We start from the raw sequence: 25,472 nt of genomic DNA on the forward strand, positions 1-25,472 counted from the left end.
GAAAATCCACTTTACAAAGAATATCCAATCACGTGCAAGGAAAATAAAATAAAAAACTGTATTTTTCCTTGTATATGAATGGATATTGAAAGTCAACAGAGCTTCATCTCATTCACTAAGGTAAGGGAAATTTATTTTGCAAAGTGAAAACACCCATGTAAAGTGAACAGCCTGAAGCCTCGTACACACGGCCGAGGAACTCGACGTGCCAAACACATCGAGTTCCTCGGCCAGTTCAGCACTGAAGCCGCCGAGGAGCTCGGCGGGACGAGAGCTCCCATAGAACAACGAGGAAATAGAGAACATGTTCTCTATTTCCTCGTCGAGCTCCTCGTCGGCTTCCTCGGCCGAAACTGTACACACGACCAGTTTCCTCGGCAGAATTCAGCCAGAAACTCGGTCGGAAGCTGAATTCTGCCGAGGAAACTGGTCGTGTGTACGGGGCCTGATACTGAGGCCTCGTACACACGACCGAGGAACTCGTCGGAAAAGACACATCGTTTTCCTCGACGAGTTCCTTATTAGGCTTGTCGAGGAACTCGACATAGCTTGCTTTGCGTACACACGGTCAAGACAAAATTTCCTCGTTCTCAAACGCGGTGACGTACAACACATACAATGGCAGGGGAAGTTCGATTCCACTGGCACAACCCTTGGGGCTGCTTTTGCTAATCTCATGTTACTGCGTGTTAAGTAAAAGTTTGGTAAGAGACGATTTGCACTTTTCAGTCTGTTAGAGCGTGAAAATGTGTTATGTCCATTACAAATGCTACTTTTACTCCCGTCTCTTACTTTATTCTGAGCATGCGTGGGTTTCTTAGCATACACACACGCTCGAGTTTCTCGTAGAAAACCAGCCCGACGAGGAACACGATGAGGAAATTGAAACTCCCGTCGAGGAAAAAGAGAACTTGTTCTCGACAGTTTCCTCGATGAAAAACGTACACACTACCGGTTTCCTCGGCAAAAAAGCTCTCCCACCAAGTTTCTTGATGGATTCTGTCGAGTTTCTCGGTCGTGTGTACGAGGCCTAATAAATCAAACCCAATGTTTCTTGTCTCTACCACATAAGGGAATTGATGCCATCAGTTGACAGTTCATACACATTTAAAATGCTTTGTAGATGAGGAATAAAATTACTCTTTGGTGATTGCTGAGGCTTAGTATCATGACCAGAGATGTGTGTGTTCATTTCTAAAGCCTTGCCGAGGAAACCGGTCGTGTGTACATTTTTAAACGAGGAAACTGTCGAGGATCCCGTCAAGCCAAAAAGAGAGCATGTCTTCTTTTTCCTCCACGGGAATGGAGAAACTTGCCTTGTCGAGTTCCTCGACACCCTAACAAGGAACTCGACGAGGAAAACGATGTGTTTCGCCTGTTGTGTGTACAAGGCCTTAGTGCTTATCTAGACTTGTTGCTGGCAAATTACTGTATGTATTATGATATGTATATATATATATATATATATATATATATACACTGTATAAAACCACATGTGTATATATATATATATATATATATATATATATATATATATATATATATATATATATATACACACACACATTATTGTCTAAGCCACTGGCAAAAAAATGAGTACACCACTAATTGAAAATGTCCAAATTGGGTCTAATTAGGTCATGTGACTTGTTAGTGTTACAAGGCATCAGGTGTGAATGGGGAGCAGGTGTGTTAAATTTGGTGTTATCGCTCTCACTCTCTCATACTGGTCACTGAAGGTTCAACTTGGCACCTCATTGCAGAGAACTTTCTGAGGATCTGAAAAAAAGAATTGTTGCTCTACATAAAGATGGCCTAGGCTATAAAAAGGTTGCCAATATCCTAAAACTGAGCTGCAGCACGGTGGCCAAGACCATACCGTGGTTTAACAGGACAGGGTCCACTCAGAACAGGCCTCGCCATGGTTGACGAAAGAAGTTGAGTGAACGTGTAAGAGGACTCCAGTGGCAACCTGTGAAGCTCTGATGAACTCGCCCCAAAGGGGTTAAGGCAGTGCTGGAAAATAATGGTGGCCGTACAAAATATTGACACTTTGGGTCCAATTTGGACATTTTCACTTAGGGGCGTACTCACTTTTGTTGCCAGCGGTTTAAATATCAATGGCTGTGTGTTGAGGTGTTTTGAGGGGACAGCAAATTTACACTATAAACAAGCTGTACACTCACTAGTTTGTAGCAAAGTGTTATTTCATCATTTTTTCGTCACATTAAAAGATATAATAAAATATTTTCAAAAATGTGAGGGGTGTACTCACTTTTATGAGATACTGTATATAAAACCATAAGGAAGGGAATTTCCAAACATGTGACAATCTATTGAGTCATGTGAACTAGGGTCAGATTTGATTAACTTGTTCATTCTAAATGTCCTTAGTTCGGTGTCCTTTAACAAAGTAAAGCAATATGATATGCAGAATATGTAGAAGAAAAGGTATTTTCTTTTTCTACCTGGGTTCCTTCCTATATACTCTGCAATTGTGTTTTAGTGACAATCCTTTTAGAATTGAGTAATCAAGTAAAAATACAGTAGTTTATTTGGCTTGACTATGTGAAGTTATTATTAGTTAATAGTTTTACATGAGCACAAAAGTGTTAGGTGTTTGATTTTCTTTGATATCCTCTATTTATTCGACACATTAATTCTGACACATCAGACATTTATGTGTCTTGTGCAAGAAACATTTTTCCAGGCACATCTGAAGCATATTATTTTCTTTTATCTTCAAACGTAACTCAAATAAGTCACAAAAACATTGTAGGAGGTTCTTTTGTTTATTGTTGTTTTAAAAATATTGCATGCATCAAAAGTTTGCCATACATTTCTGACTTACTTGTATACAAAGGGCCAGATTCACGTATAGCGGCATATCTTTTGGGCGGCGTAGCGCATCCCATTTGCACTACGCCGACGTAACATAGTGAGACAAGGCCAGTATTCACAAAGCACTTGCTCCCTAAGTTACGTCGGCGTAGCGAAAATGGACCGGCGTAAGCCCGCCTAATTCAAATTAGGCAGGTAGTGGGCGTGCTACATGTAAAGTAACCCCATGTAAATGAATGGGTGTTGGTACGACGCATGCGTGCGCATGCTCAGAATCACGTTGCAAATACTCCCTACGATACAACGGCTCAATTCGTACGACGTGAACCTAACTTATGCCCAGCCCCATTCACGTACGACTTACATAAACGACGTAAAATCTGACGGCAGTTCCGACGTCCATACCTTGCATGGGCTGCACCACCTAGAGAGGTGTTTTATCTTTACGCCGGCGTATGTCTTACGTAAACGGCGCAGCTTACTGCGACGGGCGTACGTACGTCCGTGAATCGGCGTATCTTGCTCATTTACATATTCAACGCGTAAATCAACGTAAACGCCCCTATCAGCCAGCATAAATATGCAGCCAAGATACGATGGCGTAGGAGACTTACGTCGGTCGTATTTTGGCAACAGTGAGGCGTATCTCATTTTAAGAATGCGCGCAAAGATACGCCGGCGCTCATTCGGACTTACGACGGCGTATCTATTGATACGCCGTCGTAAGTCTCTCTGAATCTGGCCCAAAATGTTGATGCTTGAACAACTGCTGATGAGTCCTTCTTGATTTTTAGATATAACACTGGCTATACAAGATATAGCTACAGCCAAACCAAGACAAAAGGGTGTTTCTAAGAAAATGTCAAGGAAAAAAGAGGTATCCATGGATCAAAGTGATGTTAGCAACGAGGACAAAGTCACAGAGAGGATGCAGGAAAGTGTAGACAAGGGATATGAAATGAAGCATGGTGATTCTGCTTATGGCGAAGCTGAAAAAGAAGCTGAAAGGTATCGGCATGATTTATCTCCAGAAGATGTACCAGATGGCGCAAGGATAAGTAAAGCATTTGACAAACTATGTAATAAAGTAAAAGATCGAATAAGAGGATACAAGAAACCAGAGCCTTCTCCAGATTTCTTCACCAAAGGCCGCTATGTCCTAGTTACAGGCGACTCTAGCTACATGGACCCTTGCTTCTGCTCCTCCACACCACAAGCAAGAGGTATGATAACTGTTACCATCATACCTGACATTTTACCAGGTGATGACATTGTACTACCTATTCCAGAATTACCTGAACCTTCAGAATCATCAGAAAGTGAAGAAGATGAAGCTAGTTCAGAGGGGAACAAAGAAGAAGAAGAAGCAGAGGATGATGACAATCCAAGAGAGAAAGACGATGAGAAAAAAGACCAAGATCCCAAAGAACCAGAGAATAAAAAGGAAGCAAAGAAGCCACCAGATGTCACTAGACCAGACAGCACACAACATGGATCAGGAGGTTCTACTTCCAATTCCGAAAAAACTCAGAGACTTAGCAGAGGCCAAAATGATAATAACAAAGAAGAAAGAAGTCTGAGGCCTTTCCAGGGAAGAGATTTTCCAAGCTCTATGAGTTATGAAAAAGTTGAAGTAGTTGAATCAATTGAAAAAATTTCTGATGACAGAGTGAAGAGTTATGAAGAAACTGCCACAATTGTAGAAACCATGATTGAAAAGACAAGAAAAAAATAATATCAATATCAAGCTCTTGAGACACCTCAGAGAAGATATCTTTTATTGATTTTCAGATGTGTTTACTGAAACTGAAATTCACTCCTTTAAAATGGAAGTAGATCATACGTTGAGGAATATTTTACTTAGGCTTTGAAAAGGGAGCAACTTTGGTCAGCGGTAATAGAGTATATCAGACAGATCTTGAAACTTTAAGCTGCATATCATAATCAAGATAACGAGAGTTCCTCTGTTATTCCGTGAAAACCAATAGCTCTAAAGTGATTGTGTTGCTCAGTGAACTGATATCGTTTTTAGTGTTGGATCTGGCTAATTTGTTTCCCAATAAAGATTTGCTATCTCAAGCAGGATCTGTTTTTGTATCTCTATTTATTTTACCCAGTTTTGAGGTTTACTGTTTCTATGTAGAGGTATATTACATTATTGAGTATTCTGTAAACATGCATACAACTAGAGGTTCTCAGCTATACATTTTTCAAGAGACAATGGGTGTTGGGCGCTGTTAATGCTTTTAAAAGTGACCTTGCAAAGTGAAAGTTAGTAAATAAACCGAACCCATGTGTACGTTGACATTAGGGACATTAAAGGACATTAAAAAGCTGGATTTTTGCTAGCACATAATTGGCAGATTGAGGTGAATTAAGCTCACTGAACACCCACTTCGCTTTGTAAACAAATTCCACGTCAGTAAACAAATCACCATGATTCAACGGATATATATATATATAAAGCAATGCACTCCCTTTGTGGCTGATATTTAGGAGAGGAGGTAGTGATAGTATATATAACCTATTTTATGTCCAGCAGCAGTAGGGCTGGAGCTCAAATTTTTTTTTTTTGGGGGGGCAAACAAACGAAAAAAACAACAACAATTGCAGCCTCACTGTGCCCATCAATTGCAGCTACTGTGCCCATCAATTGCAGCCACTGTGCCCATCAAACGCAGCCACTGTGCCCATCAAACGCAGCCACTGTGCCCATTAAAGGCAGCCACTGTGCCATCAAATGCAGCTACTGTGCCATCAATTGTCACCACTGTGCCATGACATCAATTGTCACCACTGTGCAATCAATTGTCATCACTGTGCCATCAATTTTCGCCACTGTGCCATGCCATCAAATGCAGCCACTGTGCCATGCTATCAAACGCAAGCCACTATGCCATCATTTATCGCCACTGTGCCCATCAATTTTCACTACTGTGCCATGCCATCAAACACAGCCACTGTGCCATCAATTGTCACCACTGTCCCCATTGTCACCACTGTGCCCATCAGTTGCCACCACTGTGCCCATCAATGGTCACCACTGTGCCATGCCAAATGCAGCCACTGTGCCATGCCATCAAACGCAGCTGTGCCATCAATTGTTGTCACCACTGTGCCCATCAATTGTCACCACTGTGCCCATGAATTGTCGCCACTGTGCCCATCAATAATCAATTGTAGCCACTGTGCCCATCAATTATAGCCACTGTGCCCATCAATTATAGCCACTGTGCCCTGTTAAATGCTGCCACTGTGCCCTGTAAAATGCCCCCTCCCCCTGCCCAGTACTTACTTTTCTGGGGTCAGCCATCCTGCTTCCACCGCCGCTGGCTCTGATAGGCACTTCCAAAGCCAACCAGCTGCCGTTATTCAGATGGCCGGCGCTCACCAGGGAGTCGGCCATCTGAATAGTGGGCGGCAGCAACAATACATAGATTCATGCAATGCATGAATCTATGTATTGTATTTCAGTGGCTGTGCAGGAGAGAGAGGGGGCGGCGCTCCTGCGCCCTCTATGGACGCACTGCCATTGTACCAGCAGTTACAAGCCTTTACATTTAAAAGAATAACAAAAAACAGAAGTGCAAGCATTGACAATTATGAAAATCACATACAAATTATTTTAAAGCGTATGTAAACTCAAAATCCATTTTCAGTACTGTATGTCATGGCTATACAGTTGACTGTAAACTGTTTTCTCCAACAATTCATTTTTTGTGAGTCTGTAGCAAAGTGTCTTACCTGGAGATCTAGTCCTTCCTGTTTCAAGATGACAACGCTAAGGTGTTCCCTTGCAGTTAACTGTAACATTATCAGTCGGCTGTGAAAATTCCTTCAGCTAGCCATTAAGCTCTCTATCACGTCTGCACATACCTGCTCTAGACATGATAAGAAGCCCAACAACCATTGAAAAAAAATGTATACACTGAGGATTGTTGCCAAACATATTGAAAAAGTTTACATATACTTCAAAGACATTTACTAAATTACAATAATAAATACCTAAGCTTTAATTTAGGTTTAAGTTAAACGCTACAATAATAATGCACCAAATGTTTTACTGAACATGCCCTGTACATTACTTTGAAAGGGTAGATCCATTTTTTTAAACATTCATAAGACATATATATGCAATTATATAACATAATTATATAACATACCATATGCAATTGCTACACAAGTGTTATTTAGTGTTATTTAGTGTTAATAATAATTACCATTTTGTGGTTAAAGGGGTTGTAAAGGTTTGTTAGTTTCTTTAAGCTAGTGCATTGTTGGTTCACTTACCTTTTCCTTCAATTTCCCTTCTAAATGTTTTTTTTCTTTGTTTTCTTTGTCTGAATTTCTCACTTCCTTTCCCTCATCAGTAAGGTGTTCAGTAAGCTGTTCTGACTGACTTTCCACAGCTCGGATGATGGTGGAAAGCTTACTGAGGAGAAACAGGAAGTGAGAAATTCAGACAAAGAAACATTTTTTTTAGAAGGAAATTGATTGAAAAGGTAAATGAACCAACAATGCACTAGCTTAACCAGTTAACGCCCGCCGCATGTACATATACGCCCACAGAATGGCACGTACAGGCATATGGGCGTACATGTACGTCCCCGCCTTTCTGCGAGTCGGGGGTCCGGTCGGGACCCCCTCCGCTGCATGCGGCAGTCGGTAACCCGCAGGGAGCGATCAGGGACAAGGGCGCAGCTATTCGTTTATAGCCGCTCCGTCGCGATCGCTCCCCGGAGCTGAAGAACGGGGAGAGACGTATGTAAACACGGCTTCCCCGTGCTGTGGCGGCTGCATCGATCGAGTGATCCCTTTTATAGGGAGACTCGATCGATGACGTCAGACCTACAGCCACACCCCCCTACAGTTGTAAACACACACTAGGTGTACCCTAACTCCTTCAGCGCCCCCTGTGGTTAACTCCCAAACTGCAACTGTCATTTTCACAATAAACAATGCAATTTAAATGCATTTTTTGCTGTGAAAATTACAATGGTCCCAAAAACGTGTCAAAATTGTCCGAAGTGTCCGCCATAATGTTCGCAGTCACGAAAAAAATCGCTGATTACCGCCATTAGTAGTAAAAAAAAAAACTATTTAGAAAACAAAAAACAAACCTTTACAACCCCTTTAACTTATTAAAATATGGCTTTATAGTATTGGGGCATTTTGTACATTTGCTGGTGTACTGAAACCATCATTGCCTGCTCATGTGATTGACTCATTGTTGTTCCCAGCACTTACTCTAAAGCCCTGTACACACGATCGGATATCTGATGGAATCTAATCCGATGGATTTTTTCGTCGGATATCCGATGAAGCTGACTTTCATCAGTCTTGCCTACACACCATCGGTTAAAAATCCGGTCGTTTCCAACGTGGTGACGTAAAACACTGCGACGTGCTGAGAAAAATTAAGTTCAATGCTTCCGAGCATGCATCGACTTGATTCTGAGCATGCGTGGATTTTTGACCGATGGATTTCCCCACAGACGATCGTTTTTTTCTATCAGTTTTTTTAACCATAAGAAACATTTAAAACAGGTTCTATTTTTTTTTTTTACCGATGGATAAAAAACTGATGGGGCCCACACACGATCGGTTTGTCTGATGAAAACGTTCCATCGGTCCGTTTTCATCAGACGAACCTATCGTGTGTACAGGGCTTTATGCTTTTCTTTCGAGCTGATCGAGTTACCTTTAGCAAGATGACCCTCTCACTTAAAACCTTTAGGAAGCAAGAAGTAAGAATCCTCCAGGTGTGGCCTCCAATCTAAAAGGCAGCAGGTAGGACTCTGCAATGACATTTTCCTTACATTGTATTAAAATAATCAAGGAAGAATTGTTTTGTTTTTCATCAGCAAAAACTATGTTACCCTTTATGAAATAAAAATATTTTAGAAAATTATTTGAGGGCCACTAAAGTAGACCCTGAGGGTCACAAGCAGCAACGGTTTCCAGCTGAGCACTATTTTAATTAACTTAAGGTTGTTTTATTTGAGTCTCAGGTTTTTATTTTGTAATTAATTTTAAAGCCTTCCTCATTTGTTACTAGAGCCTTCTAATATACTATCGGTGGCTGGTATAAAGAAACTACACCCATTGGTAGAGTGTGATTTAGATTCACTTGGTGGTGAAGCTTGTTGTTAGAAGTTTGGCTCTAATATCAGTGCAAGTATATTTTGGAAGCCATATACAAACAACTATAAATTAAATATCAGCGCACACCCTAAAGCCGTGTACACACGATCGGTTTGTCTGATGAAAACAGACCGATGGACCGTTTTCATCGGACAAACCGATCGCGTGTGGGCCCCATCGGTCTTTTTTCCATCGGTGTTAAAAAATAGAACATGTTTTAAATGTTTCCTACGGATAAATAACTGACAGAAAAATCCGATCGTCTGTGTGGAACTCCATCGGAGAAAAATCCACGCATGCTCAGAATCAAGTTGATACATGCTTGGAAGCATTGAACTTCATTTTTTTCAGCTTGTCGTAGTGTTGTACGTCACCGCGTTTTGGCACGGTCGGATTTTTGACTGATGGTGTGTAGGGAAGACTGATGAAAGTCATCTTCATCGGATATCCGCCGAAAAAATCCATCGGATTAGATTCCATCAGATATCCAATCGTGTGTACGTGGCTTTAGTGATAGCTACAGTCGCTGCACCTCTCTCTCAATGCTTTATTCCCACATGCACATATTCACAACAATAAGAGTCTTAGCGATCACCCATCGGTGATTGCTAAGACTCCCATTGTTTTGTGTTGTGCATGTTTTGGAAGCCACCCAATCTGAATTAGAGCCAAGAGGTTTTGGTGTAGATTGGTGGAGAGAATCCAGGCCTGTGAAAAGACCTATAGAGGATGCTTATTCGACTCAAGGATAGCGAGTCTGTTTATTCAATGAGCCTTTTATCTGAATGATTTATACAACATATAGGAAGCAGTTTATTTTTAAATTATAAGTGAGTGCAACACCATAAGGAGATATTTTTCAGTTTTGAATATATATTCTGAGTCAAAGGAGCAAGGGGAGGGATAGTGGATTGTAAAATTGGTAAAGGATCTGTTTGGGGTTGGTAGGAAGAGGTGTACATTATTTTGGGCATACTGACCCCCTTGGGGAAAAGTGTTCTTGACATGCTTAAAATTAACATATTCTGTTGAGCCTCCAAGTTGGTGTGAACACATTGAACATGCATGTGGTGGAAGAGTTGGGACCAGGGGTGGACTGACAACTCATGGGGCCCCTGGGCAATAGAAGATTATGGGGCCCCTGGGCTTACAGATGGCCACCACGCCAGGAGGTATTGCATTGGCAGGGCAGCTAAAATCTCAGGATTTTAACATCAAAAGCATGTCGGTTTTGGACATATAAGGGACAGATGTAAAAACAATAACTGATTTTTACATACTGTCCCTGGTTTTATTGCGCCTAGCAACCCTGATGGGCCCCCCTAGTGGCATGGGACCCTCGGGCAGTGCCCGAGAGTCCCAATGGTCAGTCCGCCCCTGGTTGGGACTTGATACTGACTGCAGTTTACTATTTTACATCACATGTATTAATTGGTATCATTTCACAATAATCTGATTATTTCACATTCATTGCAACATGCTTATAGATGCCGGCGCTGATATTGTTTTTGTGCTATTAAAGAGCACTGGGGAGTGTGATGTTTATTAGCTGCTGGCTATATTGGTTATATGGAGTATTTAGGGTATTCACAGCATGGTTTATTATAAAAATGTGTTTATAAAACAACAACATTGTTACTTTTCAATAGTAAAAGTATCACTTTTGTTATTATTATTATTTTGTATATTTTATTTTGCGTGACAGCCAATGATACTAATAACTACCACCCTTTTTCCATTAAAAAACACTGAAAGCAGAACAAAACTTTTCATTTTATTTATGCAATAGATAGGGAAAACGTGTGAATGCATACTTGAAAAACTTTGTGGCTGTACCAAAAACCCACCATCTTGCAGAATTTTCCTCTAAGCTGACAGAGGAGGTGTATATGTCTGAAGGGAAGTAATGTACAGTACTGTGAAAATTTTTAGGCAGGCAGGAAGAAATGCTGTAAAATTAGAATGCTTTCAAAAATATATATTTTAATTGTTAATTTTTGTCAGTCTGCAAAATACAAAGTGAGTGAACAGAAGAAAAATCCAAACCAAATCAATATTTGGTGTGACTACCCTTTGGCTTCAAACCAGCATCAATTCTTACACTTGTGCACATTGTACACTTGCACAAAATCAGGGATTTTGTAGGATTAGAGTCAGGTGTATGATCAACCAATTATTTCAAGCATGTGCTACTATACCATATACTCGAGTCACCTTTTTGCACCTGATCTCCTGGACTTTGGAGAACCGGTACCGGCCAGCCATAGGTCCCCTGGACCCTAAATACATGTAGCCCCACTCTTCCTCTACAAGTGTGCAAAGTTTGTTGTCCGGGGGACCTACGGCCGGGGAGCACCTATTTTTCAAAGCCAGGCACCCCTTTCATAGACTCCCATGTTAAATGGTAATTTCTCCAGTGACTTTGGGGACCCGATACCGGCCAGTCGTAGGTCCCCTGGACCCGGAACTTGGCACACATGTAGCCCCATTTTTCAAAGCCGGGCACCCCTTTCATAGACTCCCATGTTAAAGTCAGTCTAGTCATGGGCACAGTAAGGCATGGGCACAGTGAGGCATGGACACACTGAGGCATGGGCACAGTGAGGCATAGGCACAGTGAGGCATGGGCACAGTGAGGCATGGACACAGTGAGGCATGCACATGGACACAGTGAGGCAAAGTGAGGCACATTGAGGCATGCGGATGGACACCGTAGGCTTATACTCGAGTCAATACATTTTCCCATTTTTTTGTGGTAAAATTAGGTGCCTCGGCTTATATTCGGGTCGGCTTATACTCGAGTATATCAATTTCATATGTAGGTTGAAACACAGTCATTAACTGAAACAGTAACAACTGTGTAGGAGCCTTAAAGTTGAGTGAGAGTCAGCAAAACTTTGCTACCAAAGTGAGGTGGAAGACTGTTCCATGTCACAGGCACCATGGCAAGACTGAGCACAGCAACATGACACAAGGTAGTTATACTGCATCAGCAAGGTCTCTCCCAGGCAAAGATTGAAGCAGACTGGGGTTTCAAGATGTGCCGCTCAAGCTCTTTTGAAAAAGCACAAAGTAAAGGGGACTGTAGACACAGTAGTCAGCCAAGGAAATTGAATGCAGCAGATGAAAGACACATCATGCTTACTTCCCTTCCACATTGGAAGACATCCAGCAGTGCCATCAGGACAGAACTGGTGGAAACCAGTGGGACCCAAGTACATTCATCTACTGTTCAGAGAAGTCTGGAAAGAATGAGTCTACATAATGGTTGTTCAACTTTTGGCCCATGAGGTATTGCATGCTGCTGACAGTTACAAGCATTACTCCCAAAGGAAGAGCCATTATGGGACTTTAAGCACCCATGGACTACATGAAAGAATTGTGGCCAAAAATCCATACTTCTGACTTGGAAACAAGTCTAAGAGACTTAACTATACACGAAAATATAGTAACTGGGTGCAGAAAAATGGCAGCAGGTGCTCTGGACTGATGAGTCAAAATGTAAAATATTTGGCTATAGCTGGAGGCAGGTTATTCACTGAAGGGCTGGAGAGCGGTACAATAGTGAATGTTAGCAGGCAAAATTGAAGCATGGTGGAGGTTCCTTGCAAATTTGGAGCTGCATTTCTGAAAATGGAGTTGAAGGTTTGGTCAGGATCAATGGTGTCCTTAATGCTGAGAAATACAGCCAGATACTTATCCATCATGCCATACCATCAGTAAGGTGTGTAATTGGCCCCAAATGTATTCTGCAGCAGAACAACAACTCCAAACATACAGCCAATATCATTAAGAACTATATTTAGTCTAAAGAAGAACAAGGAGTCCTGAAAGTGATTGCTTGGCTCCCACGGAGCCCTGATCTCAAAATCATCAAGTCTGTTTGGGATTACATGAAGAGACATATGGATGTGAGGCAACCTAGATCCACATAAAATATGTGGTTAGTTCTCTGGGATGTTTGGAATACCCTACCTGCTAACATTCTTTAAAAACTGTGTGCAAGTGTACCAAGAAGAACAAATGCTGTTTTGAAGGCAAAGAGTGGTCACACCAAATATTGATTTGGACTTCTCTTCTGTTGATTTACTTTACATTTTGCTGTTTGATAAAAAAAAATAAACCATTTACACTTCTATTTCTGAAAGCATTCCTAATTGACAGCATTTTTGCACACCTGCTTAAATCTTTTGCACATTAGTGTAATTTTTCTCTTACAGGAAATAATCTTCAGGAAATGGGTGTTTCAGGTATCTATCCAGCACTGCAACATGACAGATATGCTATTATGGGGGTCAAATTGCAGCGAAACTGACTCAGTTAACAGAGGTATTATGTGAATAAAGAATGTCAGCTGGCACAGAGGTGAAAATATACTTGTTTGCTTTATCTGCAGGCATTACTCTAGTACAATACACTGATGTAAATTCCCAAACTGTGAACAGTGTTAAAAGGTGAAGAGGTTGCAGGGAAGGAGTGTGAGGAGCCAAAAACAGACTGAACAGCAAGGTTAGCCTTTTGCTAACATGTCCAAAGGCTCTTATCTACTTAAGAAGTGAGAAAAACTCTATGATGTCTGGGAATTCTGTCAGGAGAGCTCAACCCAGGGGTCACAGAGATTAATGTGTCCTCCCACAGCACCTGCACAACTATTGAAAAAAGAAAAGGAGAAAGGTTTACATGCATACACATTTTCTCCAAAACGTAGCAGAGATTACATTAAAAAAAGGAAAGTAATGTTTATTTGCTGTAATTAAGAAAATACAGAAAAAAGTGGTTGCTAACATCTTTTTAGGGCTGGTTCACACCACAAAAAGGCATCCCTGATCTGTTACGGATGCATGCAAGAATGTATGTGCATTTTTAACGTGTTTTTGGTGCATTTTTGACATGTTTCCAGGTGGATTCCAGATGCCTTTTTTTTCTTTTTTTTTTACTGTACTGGGGCCCTGTGCATTTTTAATGCTATTCCAGTGCGTTTATGATGTGTTTTATCACCTTCCAGTACAGTCCAGTGCAGGAAAAATGTTCTACTTTTTTTTCTGAAACTGGAAAGCCCTGGAACTGACCGCAAATGGTGTCAACTATGCCATTGGAAACCATATAACCTACTTTCCAATGCATTTTTGATGCAGAAAAAAAAATTCACTGGTCTGCATGTGGTGTGAACTAGCCCTAAAAGTAGAGAATATAGACTATTATTTGCCTGTGACTGTTTTATTTGCTAAGAGACTATCAAAGTCTGACTAAATAGATCTTTAACCTCCCTGGCGGTATTCCCGAGTGTGGCTCTGGGTGAATTTTTCATACCAAAAGCGGTAACCCTGAGCCACACTCAGGATTGCCTCGCAGGATCCATGTAGAGGTTACTTACCATGTTCCCTGGATCCTGCGATGTCTCCCCGCTGTAATCTGCGAGCCGCCGTGTCTTGCTCGATTCACAGTGCCGAGCTCCGTTCCCTGCAAGTGTTGCGACGCACGGGGACGGAGTTTAGCGCCAAATTCAAAAAGTAAAAAACACAGTATAGATACAGTATACTGTAATCTTATAGATTACAGTACTGTATAAAAAAAATACACATCCCCTTTGTCCCTAGTGGTTTGTCAAGTGCCCTGCATGCAATTTTACATTGTAAATACTTTTCTTTCTGCCTGGAAACTGTAGATTGTCCATAGCAACCAAAAAGTGTCCCTTTACATCAAAAGTGGTTTTAGACCAGCTAGAAAACAGTGATAATAAATTAGAATCACTTGCAGAATTGAGTGATAGTGATTTGTGGGGAAATTCGTCATCAAACACTGAAAAACACTTTAATTATTACTATATTATTTTGTTATAATTATTTTATAGTTATTTATTAAATTACAATATATGATTTTGTGTTTCAAACTTTATCATACCCGGGATGTCTACTAGACTCTTGTTTTGACAAATTTAAGTGAGTTATTTCTAAGAATTACAGGCCTACAATATAAAACGCAAAATTTCCATGCAAAATAATGGTACCGCTTTCAGCACCTAAAATCTGAAATAATCATACCGCCAGTGAGGTTAACAAAGATTAAAATAAAACTGTAAAAAAAAAAAATCCAGGGTGTGGATATCATATAGGTAATGCAAACAAAAAAAGTCTGCCTTCTCAGGCCTCGTACACACGACCGAGTTTCTCAGCAAAAACCAGCAAGAAACTTGCTGGGATTTTTTTTTTGCCGAGGAAACCGGTCGCGTGTACATTTTTCGACAAGGAAACTGTCGAGGATCCCGTCGAGCCAAAAAGAGAGCATGTGTTATTTTTCCTCGACGGGAATGGAGAAACTTGCCTTGTCAAGTTCCTCGACAGCCTAACAAGGAACTCGACGAGGAAAAAAATGTGTTTCGCCCGTCGAGTTCCTCGGTCGTGTGTACGAGGCTTAACAGATATCAGTGACAGGCTCTTTATTGCTATCACACCTCATTTAATTCCATTGTTGATTTCATTAATAAATTCAGTAACATAAACATATGTTTTTATTGTTGTGCCGTAAGTGTTCTTGCTCATATACCATGGCCCTGATTTAAAAATAAATAAAAATAAAATCTTGTGAATTGTTTGATATCTCAAATTATGTTTTAAGTAGATAAAGACAAGTTACAAATATTGCATAAAGCTATTTTTACTATTTCCATATCTAACATAATATGCATCATAGCTAAATAAATTAGCACAATTAAATTCAGACTAATACACAAGGTTGCACACTATAATATCTGTCATATACTATATTCTAGTACTGTAGTACTGAAAATCATGTCATCTTTAATAAAACACTTTCAGTGTAATAATAAAAAAGGTATATATATATATATTCCTATTTTGTAACTTATGACTTCCCCTGTAGTCTGAATTAAAATTTTCTACATTTGATTTCAAAGTGTAGGTCACCAAAATAATAAAAAAGCAAATCAAGCTTTTTTTCTATTACAGTATTTAACTGTTAAAAAATCTGAATTCTAAGAAATATAAACAAACTTTTTAAAAATTGCTGCTATATAAGACATTTAATGCATTTTAACATAGAAATGCATGATTACAAGAATGCAAATTAATATACACGGTCATCTGAAGTTTTCACAAAGGTGGAATGAAACCAAATATATTTTTATTACAGAAAGTGATGATTTTAAAAATATTAGGTTTTGTATCATTAGCACATACACATGCACATGTGACATGTGTGTGTAGCACACTATACTCGGTGCTTTTTGTGTTTCGCCTTCACTTACATACACTCATTTACATGATTTCCTTTGGTTTATTATTATCTTCCAAATAAAATACATTTTAGACTTTGAAATTTAAACATCTGAGTACATATGAAGGAACTTGCTGTAAATATGATACCTTGCATAAATGCTCTCAGATAATATTTAATATTTGCATATTGTATGCAAATAGTGAACACTAAACAGTTTTAATAACAATTCAGTACAAAATGAAAAAAAATATATATATATTGTGCTTTAATATCTTCATATTTTTCTGGCACAATCTTAGAAAATCAATATGTTCTGATATTTTATTGCACATTTGGCAGTTGTTGCGGGCATAGTTAGGCATAACAAAAAAAAAAAACGTATTCCCCTGAAGAACATAACTTATCAAATATTACTTTTAAAATAAACAGAATATATTTCATCCAATTTTTTTTAAAATAAATATAGATAAAATACTATACAAGTTATTTTAGAGTTACAAAAGACTCATTATATAACAGAGAAGAAAGTAGAGAGAGAGGAGGGAGTTGATTAACCATAGACATCATTTGCATCCTAAGGGGATCTAATTTACTAAAGGATCAATTTCACTAATTTTACTCAATAAATAATTTTACCCAATATGACATATAAGAGGATAAAAAAACAGGTGTTTCCTGTACACATAAGTATTGGAAGTGAATACAAGATGTTAAAATTGCTTCTTTAGTTAATCAGCACACTAGGAGTAGAGTATGTTGACTTTCAAAGGGAAGTTTCACTTATTTTGGCCAATAAGTGAAACAAAGAATACCAACAATGAACAAAGAAAATTTTAAAAACTGTTTTTTTTTTTATCAAACATGGTTTTATGATTGAAGTCAGCTCAACTTCACCTCATTCAATATACAAAGACGATTTTTCCTTAAAAAAAATATTTTTTACTTAGCTCAGGGAATGAGGAAAACCATCACATGATGAAACATTGTGCTTCCCCCAACCATCTAATCGTGCTTCATGTTAAACAAACATTTTTTTTTTTCTGTGCACATTATTAAGTATTATTTGCAAAAATTTTTACTTTGTTTTGCTGCATTTGCAATTATAAATTAAAATTGCCTTTAAAAATTAACATGTTCTACTCCTTTAGTAAATCAAGTTCATGGTGTCATAGAGAACATATTATTAGTTGACCAAGGCCAACAAAGATAAGGTGAACTGTGGAAACCTTTAACAATTTTGGCTATCTTTTGTCAGTCTAGTTTTTTAACGAATATTATTATTATTATTATTATTCACTGTTCATAAGTCCTGAGCAATTGCCAAAAATTTTTAAACTTCTTTGGAATTACTTATTTTTCCACTTGGATTTCTAACTGCTACATGATAAATATGACAGGTGAGGGCGATTGGTTTTGCTATGTTACTTGACGTTCACTGGAGGATCCACAACATATTTTTCAATGTTTTGAGACCCTAGATTGGCGTAGGCTTCATTCACTGATAACTGAACAGAGATGCAGTAGGAGGTAAATTGTAAGCACTAATCTACTTGGGGTTTGTGAGTGGTGAATTCAGCTACCACACACACACACACACACACAGTGAGAACACACACACATATATATATATATATATATATATATATATATATATATATTATAGTTACAGTATTCAGTGGCTTTGAAACGATTTATAGCAATTTTTATTAAATTATAGGTTAATTAAAGCATTCCTGTACAATTTACAATACTTTGAATTCCATATTAATCTCTGTCATTTAGGATTACATCTAATTTAATCAGTAGAGTGTTTTTGGCACCTAGAACCCAGCACTGCTAGTCCTTGGTAGTTTAAATAAAATGTGTGCCTAATTGTCCTGACCTCTAGCCTAGGCTTAATAGTAAACCTGACCCTATTTTTACTTGAAATGCAAAATGATCTAACCCTCATAACACTTTATCTGTCACCTAACATTTAACCTTAACATATCCCTTTATACTGAGCCCCGACCTAATATTAAATATTACCCTTTACTCAAACTCTTAATCTAGCACTTAAAATATACATCTAACCTGAACCCCTAATGCAGAACTTCTCATCTAGCTCCTCTTAAAGTGGTTGTAAACTCTAAAAAAGGCATTACGAGCTAGTATGCATCGCATATTAGCTCATTATGAAATACTTACCTTAGATCGAAGCTGTTGCAGTGGTCCCCGTACACCACTGTGACCGGCGACATGTCTCCAAGAGTTATTTCCAGGTTTGCAGCCTCTGACGCTGTGATTGGCCGGAGCCATGATGAAAAAGGCATGAGCGAGACATTTCTTCAGTGTGCATGTGCCGGTGCCCTCGGCACATACGACTACAGAGTATATCTCCTAAACGGTGCAAGCTAGAAGATATTCACGGTACCTACAGGTAAGCTTTATTATAGGCTTACCTGTAGGTAAAAGTGGTGTAACAGTGTTTACAATCACTTTAACTCAAACGCTTAACCTAAAAATTCTCACCCTTGATCCTTACCTTAAACCATCGATTCACCTAATCCCTGATACCAATTAACCCCTGCAAACACCTTACTAGGCACCATAACTATCGACATGAAGAATACTTCTTATGTGCTGAGATTTTACAGCATCAAGATCATGTAAAATGCTAATAATCCATTACTTTAGCTATACTTTCTCTCCAAACATTTGATTTGCATTTGCAAAAAGGGTAGACAATTCTATACAAAACTAGACACAGAACATGTTTGCAGACAGGATGGAAATTTTCATTGTATCCATTAGGGGTAACACTGTAAAAATATATAGATATAGATTTATTTGATTCCAAACAAAGGAACAGATGACTATAAATATTTAGAACATATGGAACCAAGAGGCTGTTGTATCCTATACAGAAATTTAAGTGTTAGAAAGATATGCTGAAAATTCTGAAAAAGAAAATATAAGGTAGACATGCAATGCGGTGCTAGTTCTTGGTTAATAGACTTTTTAAGCTCCTTTCCACAGCTTCATCCAGTTCTTCCTCCAGCTCCTCCTTCTTCGACATAGCTAATTTTGACTGGTAATCTCTAACTATTTGGTCTATGTAGGGGGCACTTTGAGTTCCATGCAGCATCAGAGTCCATTCTTTCAATACACCTTTTTCTGGCATACTCCCAGAAAAACCGACTTCAAGAACCCAAGTTCCTCTTGGGTCTTCTCCCCAGGTGTGAGTTGTCATGAATGGCCATTTATCAAAACCCACTTTAGAGTCATCGTCCCTTGGACGGCGACTCAGGAGGACGGATTTTGTTCCCATTGGTGATGTCATATTGATGTTCAAGTCTCCACGCCTTGTAGAATTTACAGTTATAACCGCTTGAACATGTTCAAGGTATCGAACAAAGTTTTCTTTTCCTTCACAAGCATCTGTTGTAAGTGTTAGAATCAATTTTCCATCAGTAGGTATTTTCCTGTTTTGTGAAATAAATAGATTTGACATTTTAGATACACAGTATACAGATTACGAGATGCATTAGAAACATGTGTAACTAAACAATTTAGAATACAGATTTTAGAATAACAGAAGAAAATGTGTGTGCTCTTTGACAATGATACTACTAGTATAAACCTAGTTGAACAGTCAGAGTGTACTCACACAGTGAGGCTGTGTTAAAGGTTGTATTAAAGGTTGTTAACATACAAAAGGAATTTGCTTCATGAATGTTGTAAAAGTTAATTTTGCAAAGAATACCCAATAAGGTGCAAGGAAAATTAAAAACAGAATTTTTCTTGCACCACATTCAATAAGCGAAATTCCCCTGAAAAGTGGGAATTACTTTGGAAAAGTCAACAGCCTACTTTCCCTTAGTAAATCAACCCCATTTTGTACTGTGAGCCTCATGGTTGTGCTCCCAGAGATGTACACAATCATGATAACATACACTATATTGCCAAAAGTATTGGGACACCTGCCTTACATGCGCATCAACTTTAATGGCATCCCAGTCTTAGTCCGTAGGGTTCAATATTGAATCGGCCAACCCTTTGCAGTTATAACAGCTTCAACTCTTCTGGGAAGGCTGTCCACAAGGCTTAGGAGTGTGTGTATGGGAACGTTTGACCACCATTCTTCCTGAAGCACAATTGCGAGGTCAGGCGCTGATGTTTGATGAGAAGGCCTGGCTCGCAGTCTCCGCTCTAATTCATCCCAAAGGTGTTATATCGGGTTGAGGTGCAGGCCAATCAAGTTCCTACACCTCAAACTTGCGCATCCATGTCTTTATGGACGTACTGGTCCGAATAATTGGTGGGGTTGGGCTTGGCCGCTTAGTTTCAGTGATGGGAACTCTTAAGGAGTCAGCTTACTGAGACTTTTTGGATCATTTCATGCTCCCAACTTTGTGGGAACAATTTGGGAATGACCCCTTCCTGTTCCAACATAACTGCGCACCAGTGCACAAACAAGGTCCATAAAGACCTTATATCTGTTAGCCATTTTGCATTGCCATTTCCACTGCATAATGTACTGTATATACTGGTATCAATAAGCTTGACTGTAAGAAAAAAAATATTGCATATTCTTTGTTGGGGTACCAATGTGCATATACTTTGGCCATGGCAAGTTTGCATATAATATTTGAATGAATAACTTGTATAGTGCTACAAATGTGAACTGAATCGCCCCAAGGCGCTTTTTGCAGCCAGTGTCTGCCTGGCTGGTGTGGTCATTTACCCTGTAGGATCTCAACACGCTTGGGACACACATTCGTACACATATACACATATACTGGGCCAATTTGGACAAGATCCAATTAACCTATCAGCATGTCTTTGGAGTGTGGAAACCAACGCAGACGCAGGGAGAACATGCAAACTCCAGGCAGATGGTGTTGTGGTCAGATTCGAACCAGTGACCCTTTTGCTCCTAGGTGAACGTGCTAACCACTACACCACTGTACTGACCCTGTTTCGCAAACTGATATTTATGAAAACAGATTGGAACAATACATTTTTGTAATCACGGGGCCTTGTTTGCTCCAAGAGCAAGGTGTATAGGTTTTGGAACTGGGTTTTTTTGGTGAACCATTCACAGAATACATACCGTTTTGTGAATAGCTAAGGGGAAAGGGGACAGATAAATAAAACTAGCATTTCCGTGTATGAGGGCCACACCTCCACAGCAGGCCAGAAGTATAGTGGAAGCTGTACCATTTGGTGTGAATAAAGTTTAAATTTAAAAAAGAAAAGAGCAGCGATTTTGGACTTGTCATACACCTCAGCGGAGGTAATTTTTTGTACAGCAGAAATGACTAAAATCTGTTTATCTGGAGATTGGATTTAAAATTCTTCGCTTCTGTCTGGTTTGAACTGGAAGTCATTTAAAGCCTTGTACACACTATCAATTTGTCTGATGAAAACAGACCGATGGACCGTTTTCATTGGACAAACCGATCGTGTGTGGGCCCCATCGGTTTGTTTTCCATCGGTGAAAAAAAATAGAACATGTTTTAAAATTCTCCTATGGATAAAAAAAAACGATAGAAAAAAACGATCGTCTGTGTGGAAGTTCATCGGTCAAAAATCCACGCATGCTCAGAATCAAGTCGACGCATGCTCGGAAGCATTGAACTTCATTTTTCTCAGCAGTGTAGTGTTTTACGTCACCGCGTTTGGACACGGTCAGATTTTTGACCGATGGTGTGTAGGCAGGACTGATGAAAGTCAGCTTCATCAGATATCCGACGAAAATATCCATCGGATTAGATTACATCAGATATCCTTTTGTGTGTGCAGGGCTTTACATGAGAAGTTTTTGCTTGACATAACACAGGATAAATGTTCCATTTAAATATTTCAGCAGAAGATTATTATTAAAGAATGGGCGCTTGACACATAATTACAAGCTACATATTGTTTTAGTTTTATGCATAATATCTCATTCTCCCAATGCATTTTTTGCTCCTTCTAATCCTGGCAATGGCATAATAAAGTGTTTTAAATATTAATGGAGCTGCCTCGCAACAATTGCTGTGGACGACAAATGCTACCCGGCTTCTTTGCACTAATTGACAGGGTTGCTAAGGTGCACCGTGGAAGATATTCAAGAGGCTATATATAGACTGTGCTCTGCAAGTCTATGAGGAGGAAGAAAACAATTATACATAGTATGACTGAATCAAATCTTAATGGAAGTTGCAATGCAATCCCTTGGAGACTGCTGGTTTGTTTTACTTTGGCTGAAAATAATGTGGGTAAAAGCTTAAATATCAAAAGCTAAAAAGATCACTATGGTTTCAACATTTTGATAATAAACTATTTTTGGCGACATCTCCATCTGGCAATTAGGAAAAAAAGTGCATGAGTGTTTTGAGATGAGACATTTGATTTGCGAAATGTTTAATTACTTATTCCCGCTATATGTTTGTGCACATTTTAAGTTGAATTATAACTATAGATTTATTATTATTTAAAGTAATTATTGTAGGAAGTGAACAGGGAAAGAAGTAAAATAATTTGCAAGGTTTACATTCATAAACATAGGAAATGATAAGAAAATGCAAGAGTTTAAAGCAATTCTTTCCTTTGCTAATGTTTACAGAAACTGTCGTCAACTATTTCGCTTATAAGTCAGGGAAGAAAACTGTGCCCCAGAGTTTCCACAAATATCCAATAATTCCCCCATTGGGTGCTGCCATTTTGCCTCTCTCATAGCACAGAGAAAGGTAAAGTGGAGTTCCAGCCTGTAAAAAAATAACAAATACTGTAGCTGATGACTCCACCCCTAGCCGATTCGTCAATCGGCTCTGGGTGCAGGCACCAGCATCTTCACTAAGGGAAACAGAAACTGAAGCCTTGAGGCTTCACAGCCTGTTTCCTACTGTGCATGCGTGAGTCATGCTGTGTTTCTGTGAATGGTCCCACTGTCTTCTGGGTCTTTCTGGGTTCTGTGTCCTGACGGAAAGTTTGTAAATCATTGTGCGGTGATCTTACCCAGAAGTGGGAGCAGGTACCTGGGTTTGACAGGTAACCGCTCCCCCCCCCCCCAAAAAGGTGCCAAATGTGGCGGCGGAGGCAGGAGAAAGCAAACAAGTGGAGCTTCCCCTTCCCCAAACTGTCAATCACAGCCAGTGAATTAAAGATTACTCTGTTCTTTCTTTTGACAGTTATTGATATCTGCATATGTCAGCAGCCAGGGTAGGTGTTTGTAGATGGATATGACAGCTTTAAATGTTTGTAAACCTCAGTCATGAAATCTGAACAAAGCACATGTATCTGTAGTGTTTACTTATCTTTCTCCAAATCTCAAAGTGTCGTTTCTCTCTGATGCTTCATTCCTCTGTTATCAGCAGAGTCACTTCTGAGAGGTCTTCCCGACATATGACATACAATTTGTAATGGGGAGGGAGCTCAGCACTGAGCTTGTCTATTCGCTTTATCCTTCCTTTGCCTTTGTTTGCTGTGTGGAGGGGGTGTGTGCGGTTCCTCCAATCAGCCCTCACACAATGAAACTGCAGCCCTCTGCCCCCTCCTCTGTGATGCTAACAAATGGAGGATATTGGATTCTCTTTTGATTGTGTGCAGGGAACAGAAGACTGGGGTAAAACCTACTGGTATGTACTGTAGGAGGATTTGTTTCATCTCTGTGTATCACCTGAGGCCAGTCACTTTATTGGGTACATGAGAGGGTTTACAACCACTTTAACTTTCGAAAAGGTCCAAAGAAAAAGTAGTAGCATGATTTAGTCTATATATATATTACATTCTGAATTCATTATTTCATTCTGAATTCCCATTTTTTAAACAACATACCTTGGCTCCTGTATTGATCCACCAATACAGTGAAATCTTTCTGGAACAGTTTTCCATTCTCGTGCCATTTTAACCATAGAGCCAGCATCCAGTACACCATAGCCAAACAAATGGTTAAACTCCAAACCAACACCATTCCTACGCCACTTATGAACTTCATCGTGCAGCTGGTTCCTTTTGGATGTTAGCACTGTTAAGTGTTGTAAGTCCCTCCAAGTGAGACCTGGACTATTGCAAGACAAAATTAAATTACAATTCTGAAACTTTGCATGAATACTATATTTTCCTTAATATGTACATAGCAGTATGTAAATGTAAAGCTCTATTTTTAAACAATTTTGTAGAATAAAGAATCTGACTTTAAACAGCCAGAAGAGAGCAAATGAACAGAAGAATGCAGATATACCAATGATTCCAGACTGTCAGATTCCTGGCCCCTGAGTACTACTGTGGTTCCTCCCACAACCTCTACTTCTCTACAGGACACAGTAGAGATTTAGGGGCCAGTGAATCAAACCACTGAGTGCAGTAGGGACAAGGGATTCAACACTACTGAAAGTGTCAGGTCCTGAATAGTCTTCAGGCCATGGTTCCTCATTAAAGCAAAAACTGGCAGTGAGGGCTGTGGAAGAAGTGAGTATTAACTATAAACTTTGCAAGAAGGACTTTATTTCCCCCACATATATGACAGAGTTGCTGTCAGATCAGCCCCAATGCATCAACTTTAAACCTCACACTAGTCACAATGCATGAATATTAGACCTCAGATCATTCTTTATACATGAACTTTAAAACCTCACACCATCCCCAATTTCAGAATCTCAGACCTCAGCTCAGCCCCAATTACTGTACCTTCAGACCTTGGATCAGTCCAAATGCATTCACCTTTGGACCACAAATAAGCTCAAATTCCTGCTCCCTTAGACCTCAGATCACTCCAATTAATGCACCTTCAAACCTCAGATCAGCTCCAATATATTAAAGTTCTGACCTGAGATGAGCCTCAATCCCTGTATTTATTATACTGGCTCAGGCTAAATAAATGTATTAAACCACCAATAGCTGACAGTCTCTGTTGGATCATCATTGTGTTCCTCTGCACTAAAAACACTTTCCACATCGCCCCTCTGTGGCCCATGCACTTCCATGGCTGTTCCTGGCTTGCAAAATGATGCCCAACAGCATGACTGGATATTCTTTAGGAAGCCCAGTGCATAGTCAGAGCCACCACTGGATGGAGCTACTTTGCTAGCAGAATATAGGAAGTGGCCTTAGTGCAGGAAGGGCAGCAGCCACTGAAAAAAAAAACATGTGCCCACCTTTGCATGTGTGTTTGAAGGTTTTATAGACACAAAAACACCCCCACTAATCCCACACTATCCGCGAGTGGTCTAATATAATTACGGTGGCATTTCAAGTAACATTTAGAGCTGTTCATGGTATCTCAG

General features: G+C 39.5%; 2 protein-coding genes across 2 annotated transcripts in view; one reads left to right on the top strand and one right to left on the bottom strand.

Moving 5' to 3' along the window:
* Positions 1-4,926, top strand: part of BFSP1 (beaded filament structural protein 1) — a 55,606-nt gene extending 50,680 nt beyond the window's left edge. Inside the window, exon 8 of the mRNA XM_040351269.1 lies at positions 3,636-4,926. Within this exon, the coding sequence (XP_040207203.1) occupies positions 3,636-4,576 (941 nt within the window). The 3' untranslated portion in view covers positions 4,577-4,926. The remainder of the gene's footprint in view (positions 1-3,635) is intronic.
* Positions 4,927-17,906: 12,980 nt separating this feature from the next.
* PCSK2 (proprotein convertase subtilisin/kexin type 2) overlaps positions 17,907-25,472 on the bottom strand; it is a 243,851-nt gene continuing 236,285 nt past the window's right edge. The window contains exons 11-12 of the mRNA XM_040351270.1: positions 24,025-24,252; positions 17,907-19,685 (exon numbers count right to left, since the gene is read on the bottom strand). Coding sequence (XP_040207204.1) covers positions 19,199-19,685; positions 24,025-24,252 — 715 coding nt within the window. The 3' untranslated portion in view covers positions 17,907-19,198. The remainder of the gene's footprint in view (positions 19,686-24,024; positions 24,253-25,472) is intronic.

This window comes from Rana temporaria, chromosome 4, assembly GCF_905171775.1.
Source record: "Rana temporaria chromosome 4, aRanTem1.1, whole genome shotgun sequence".
NCBI classification, from domain to species: Eukaryota; Metazoa; Chordata; class Amphibia; order Anura; family Ranidae; genus Rana; species Rana temporaria.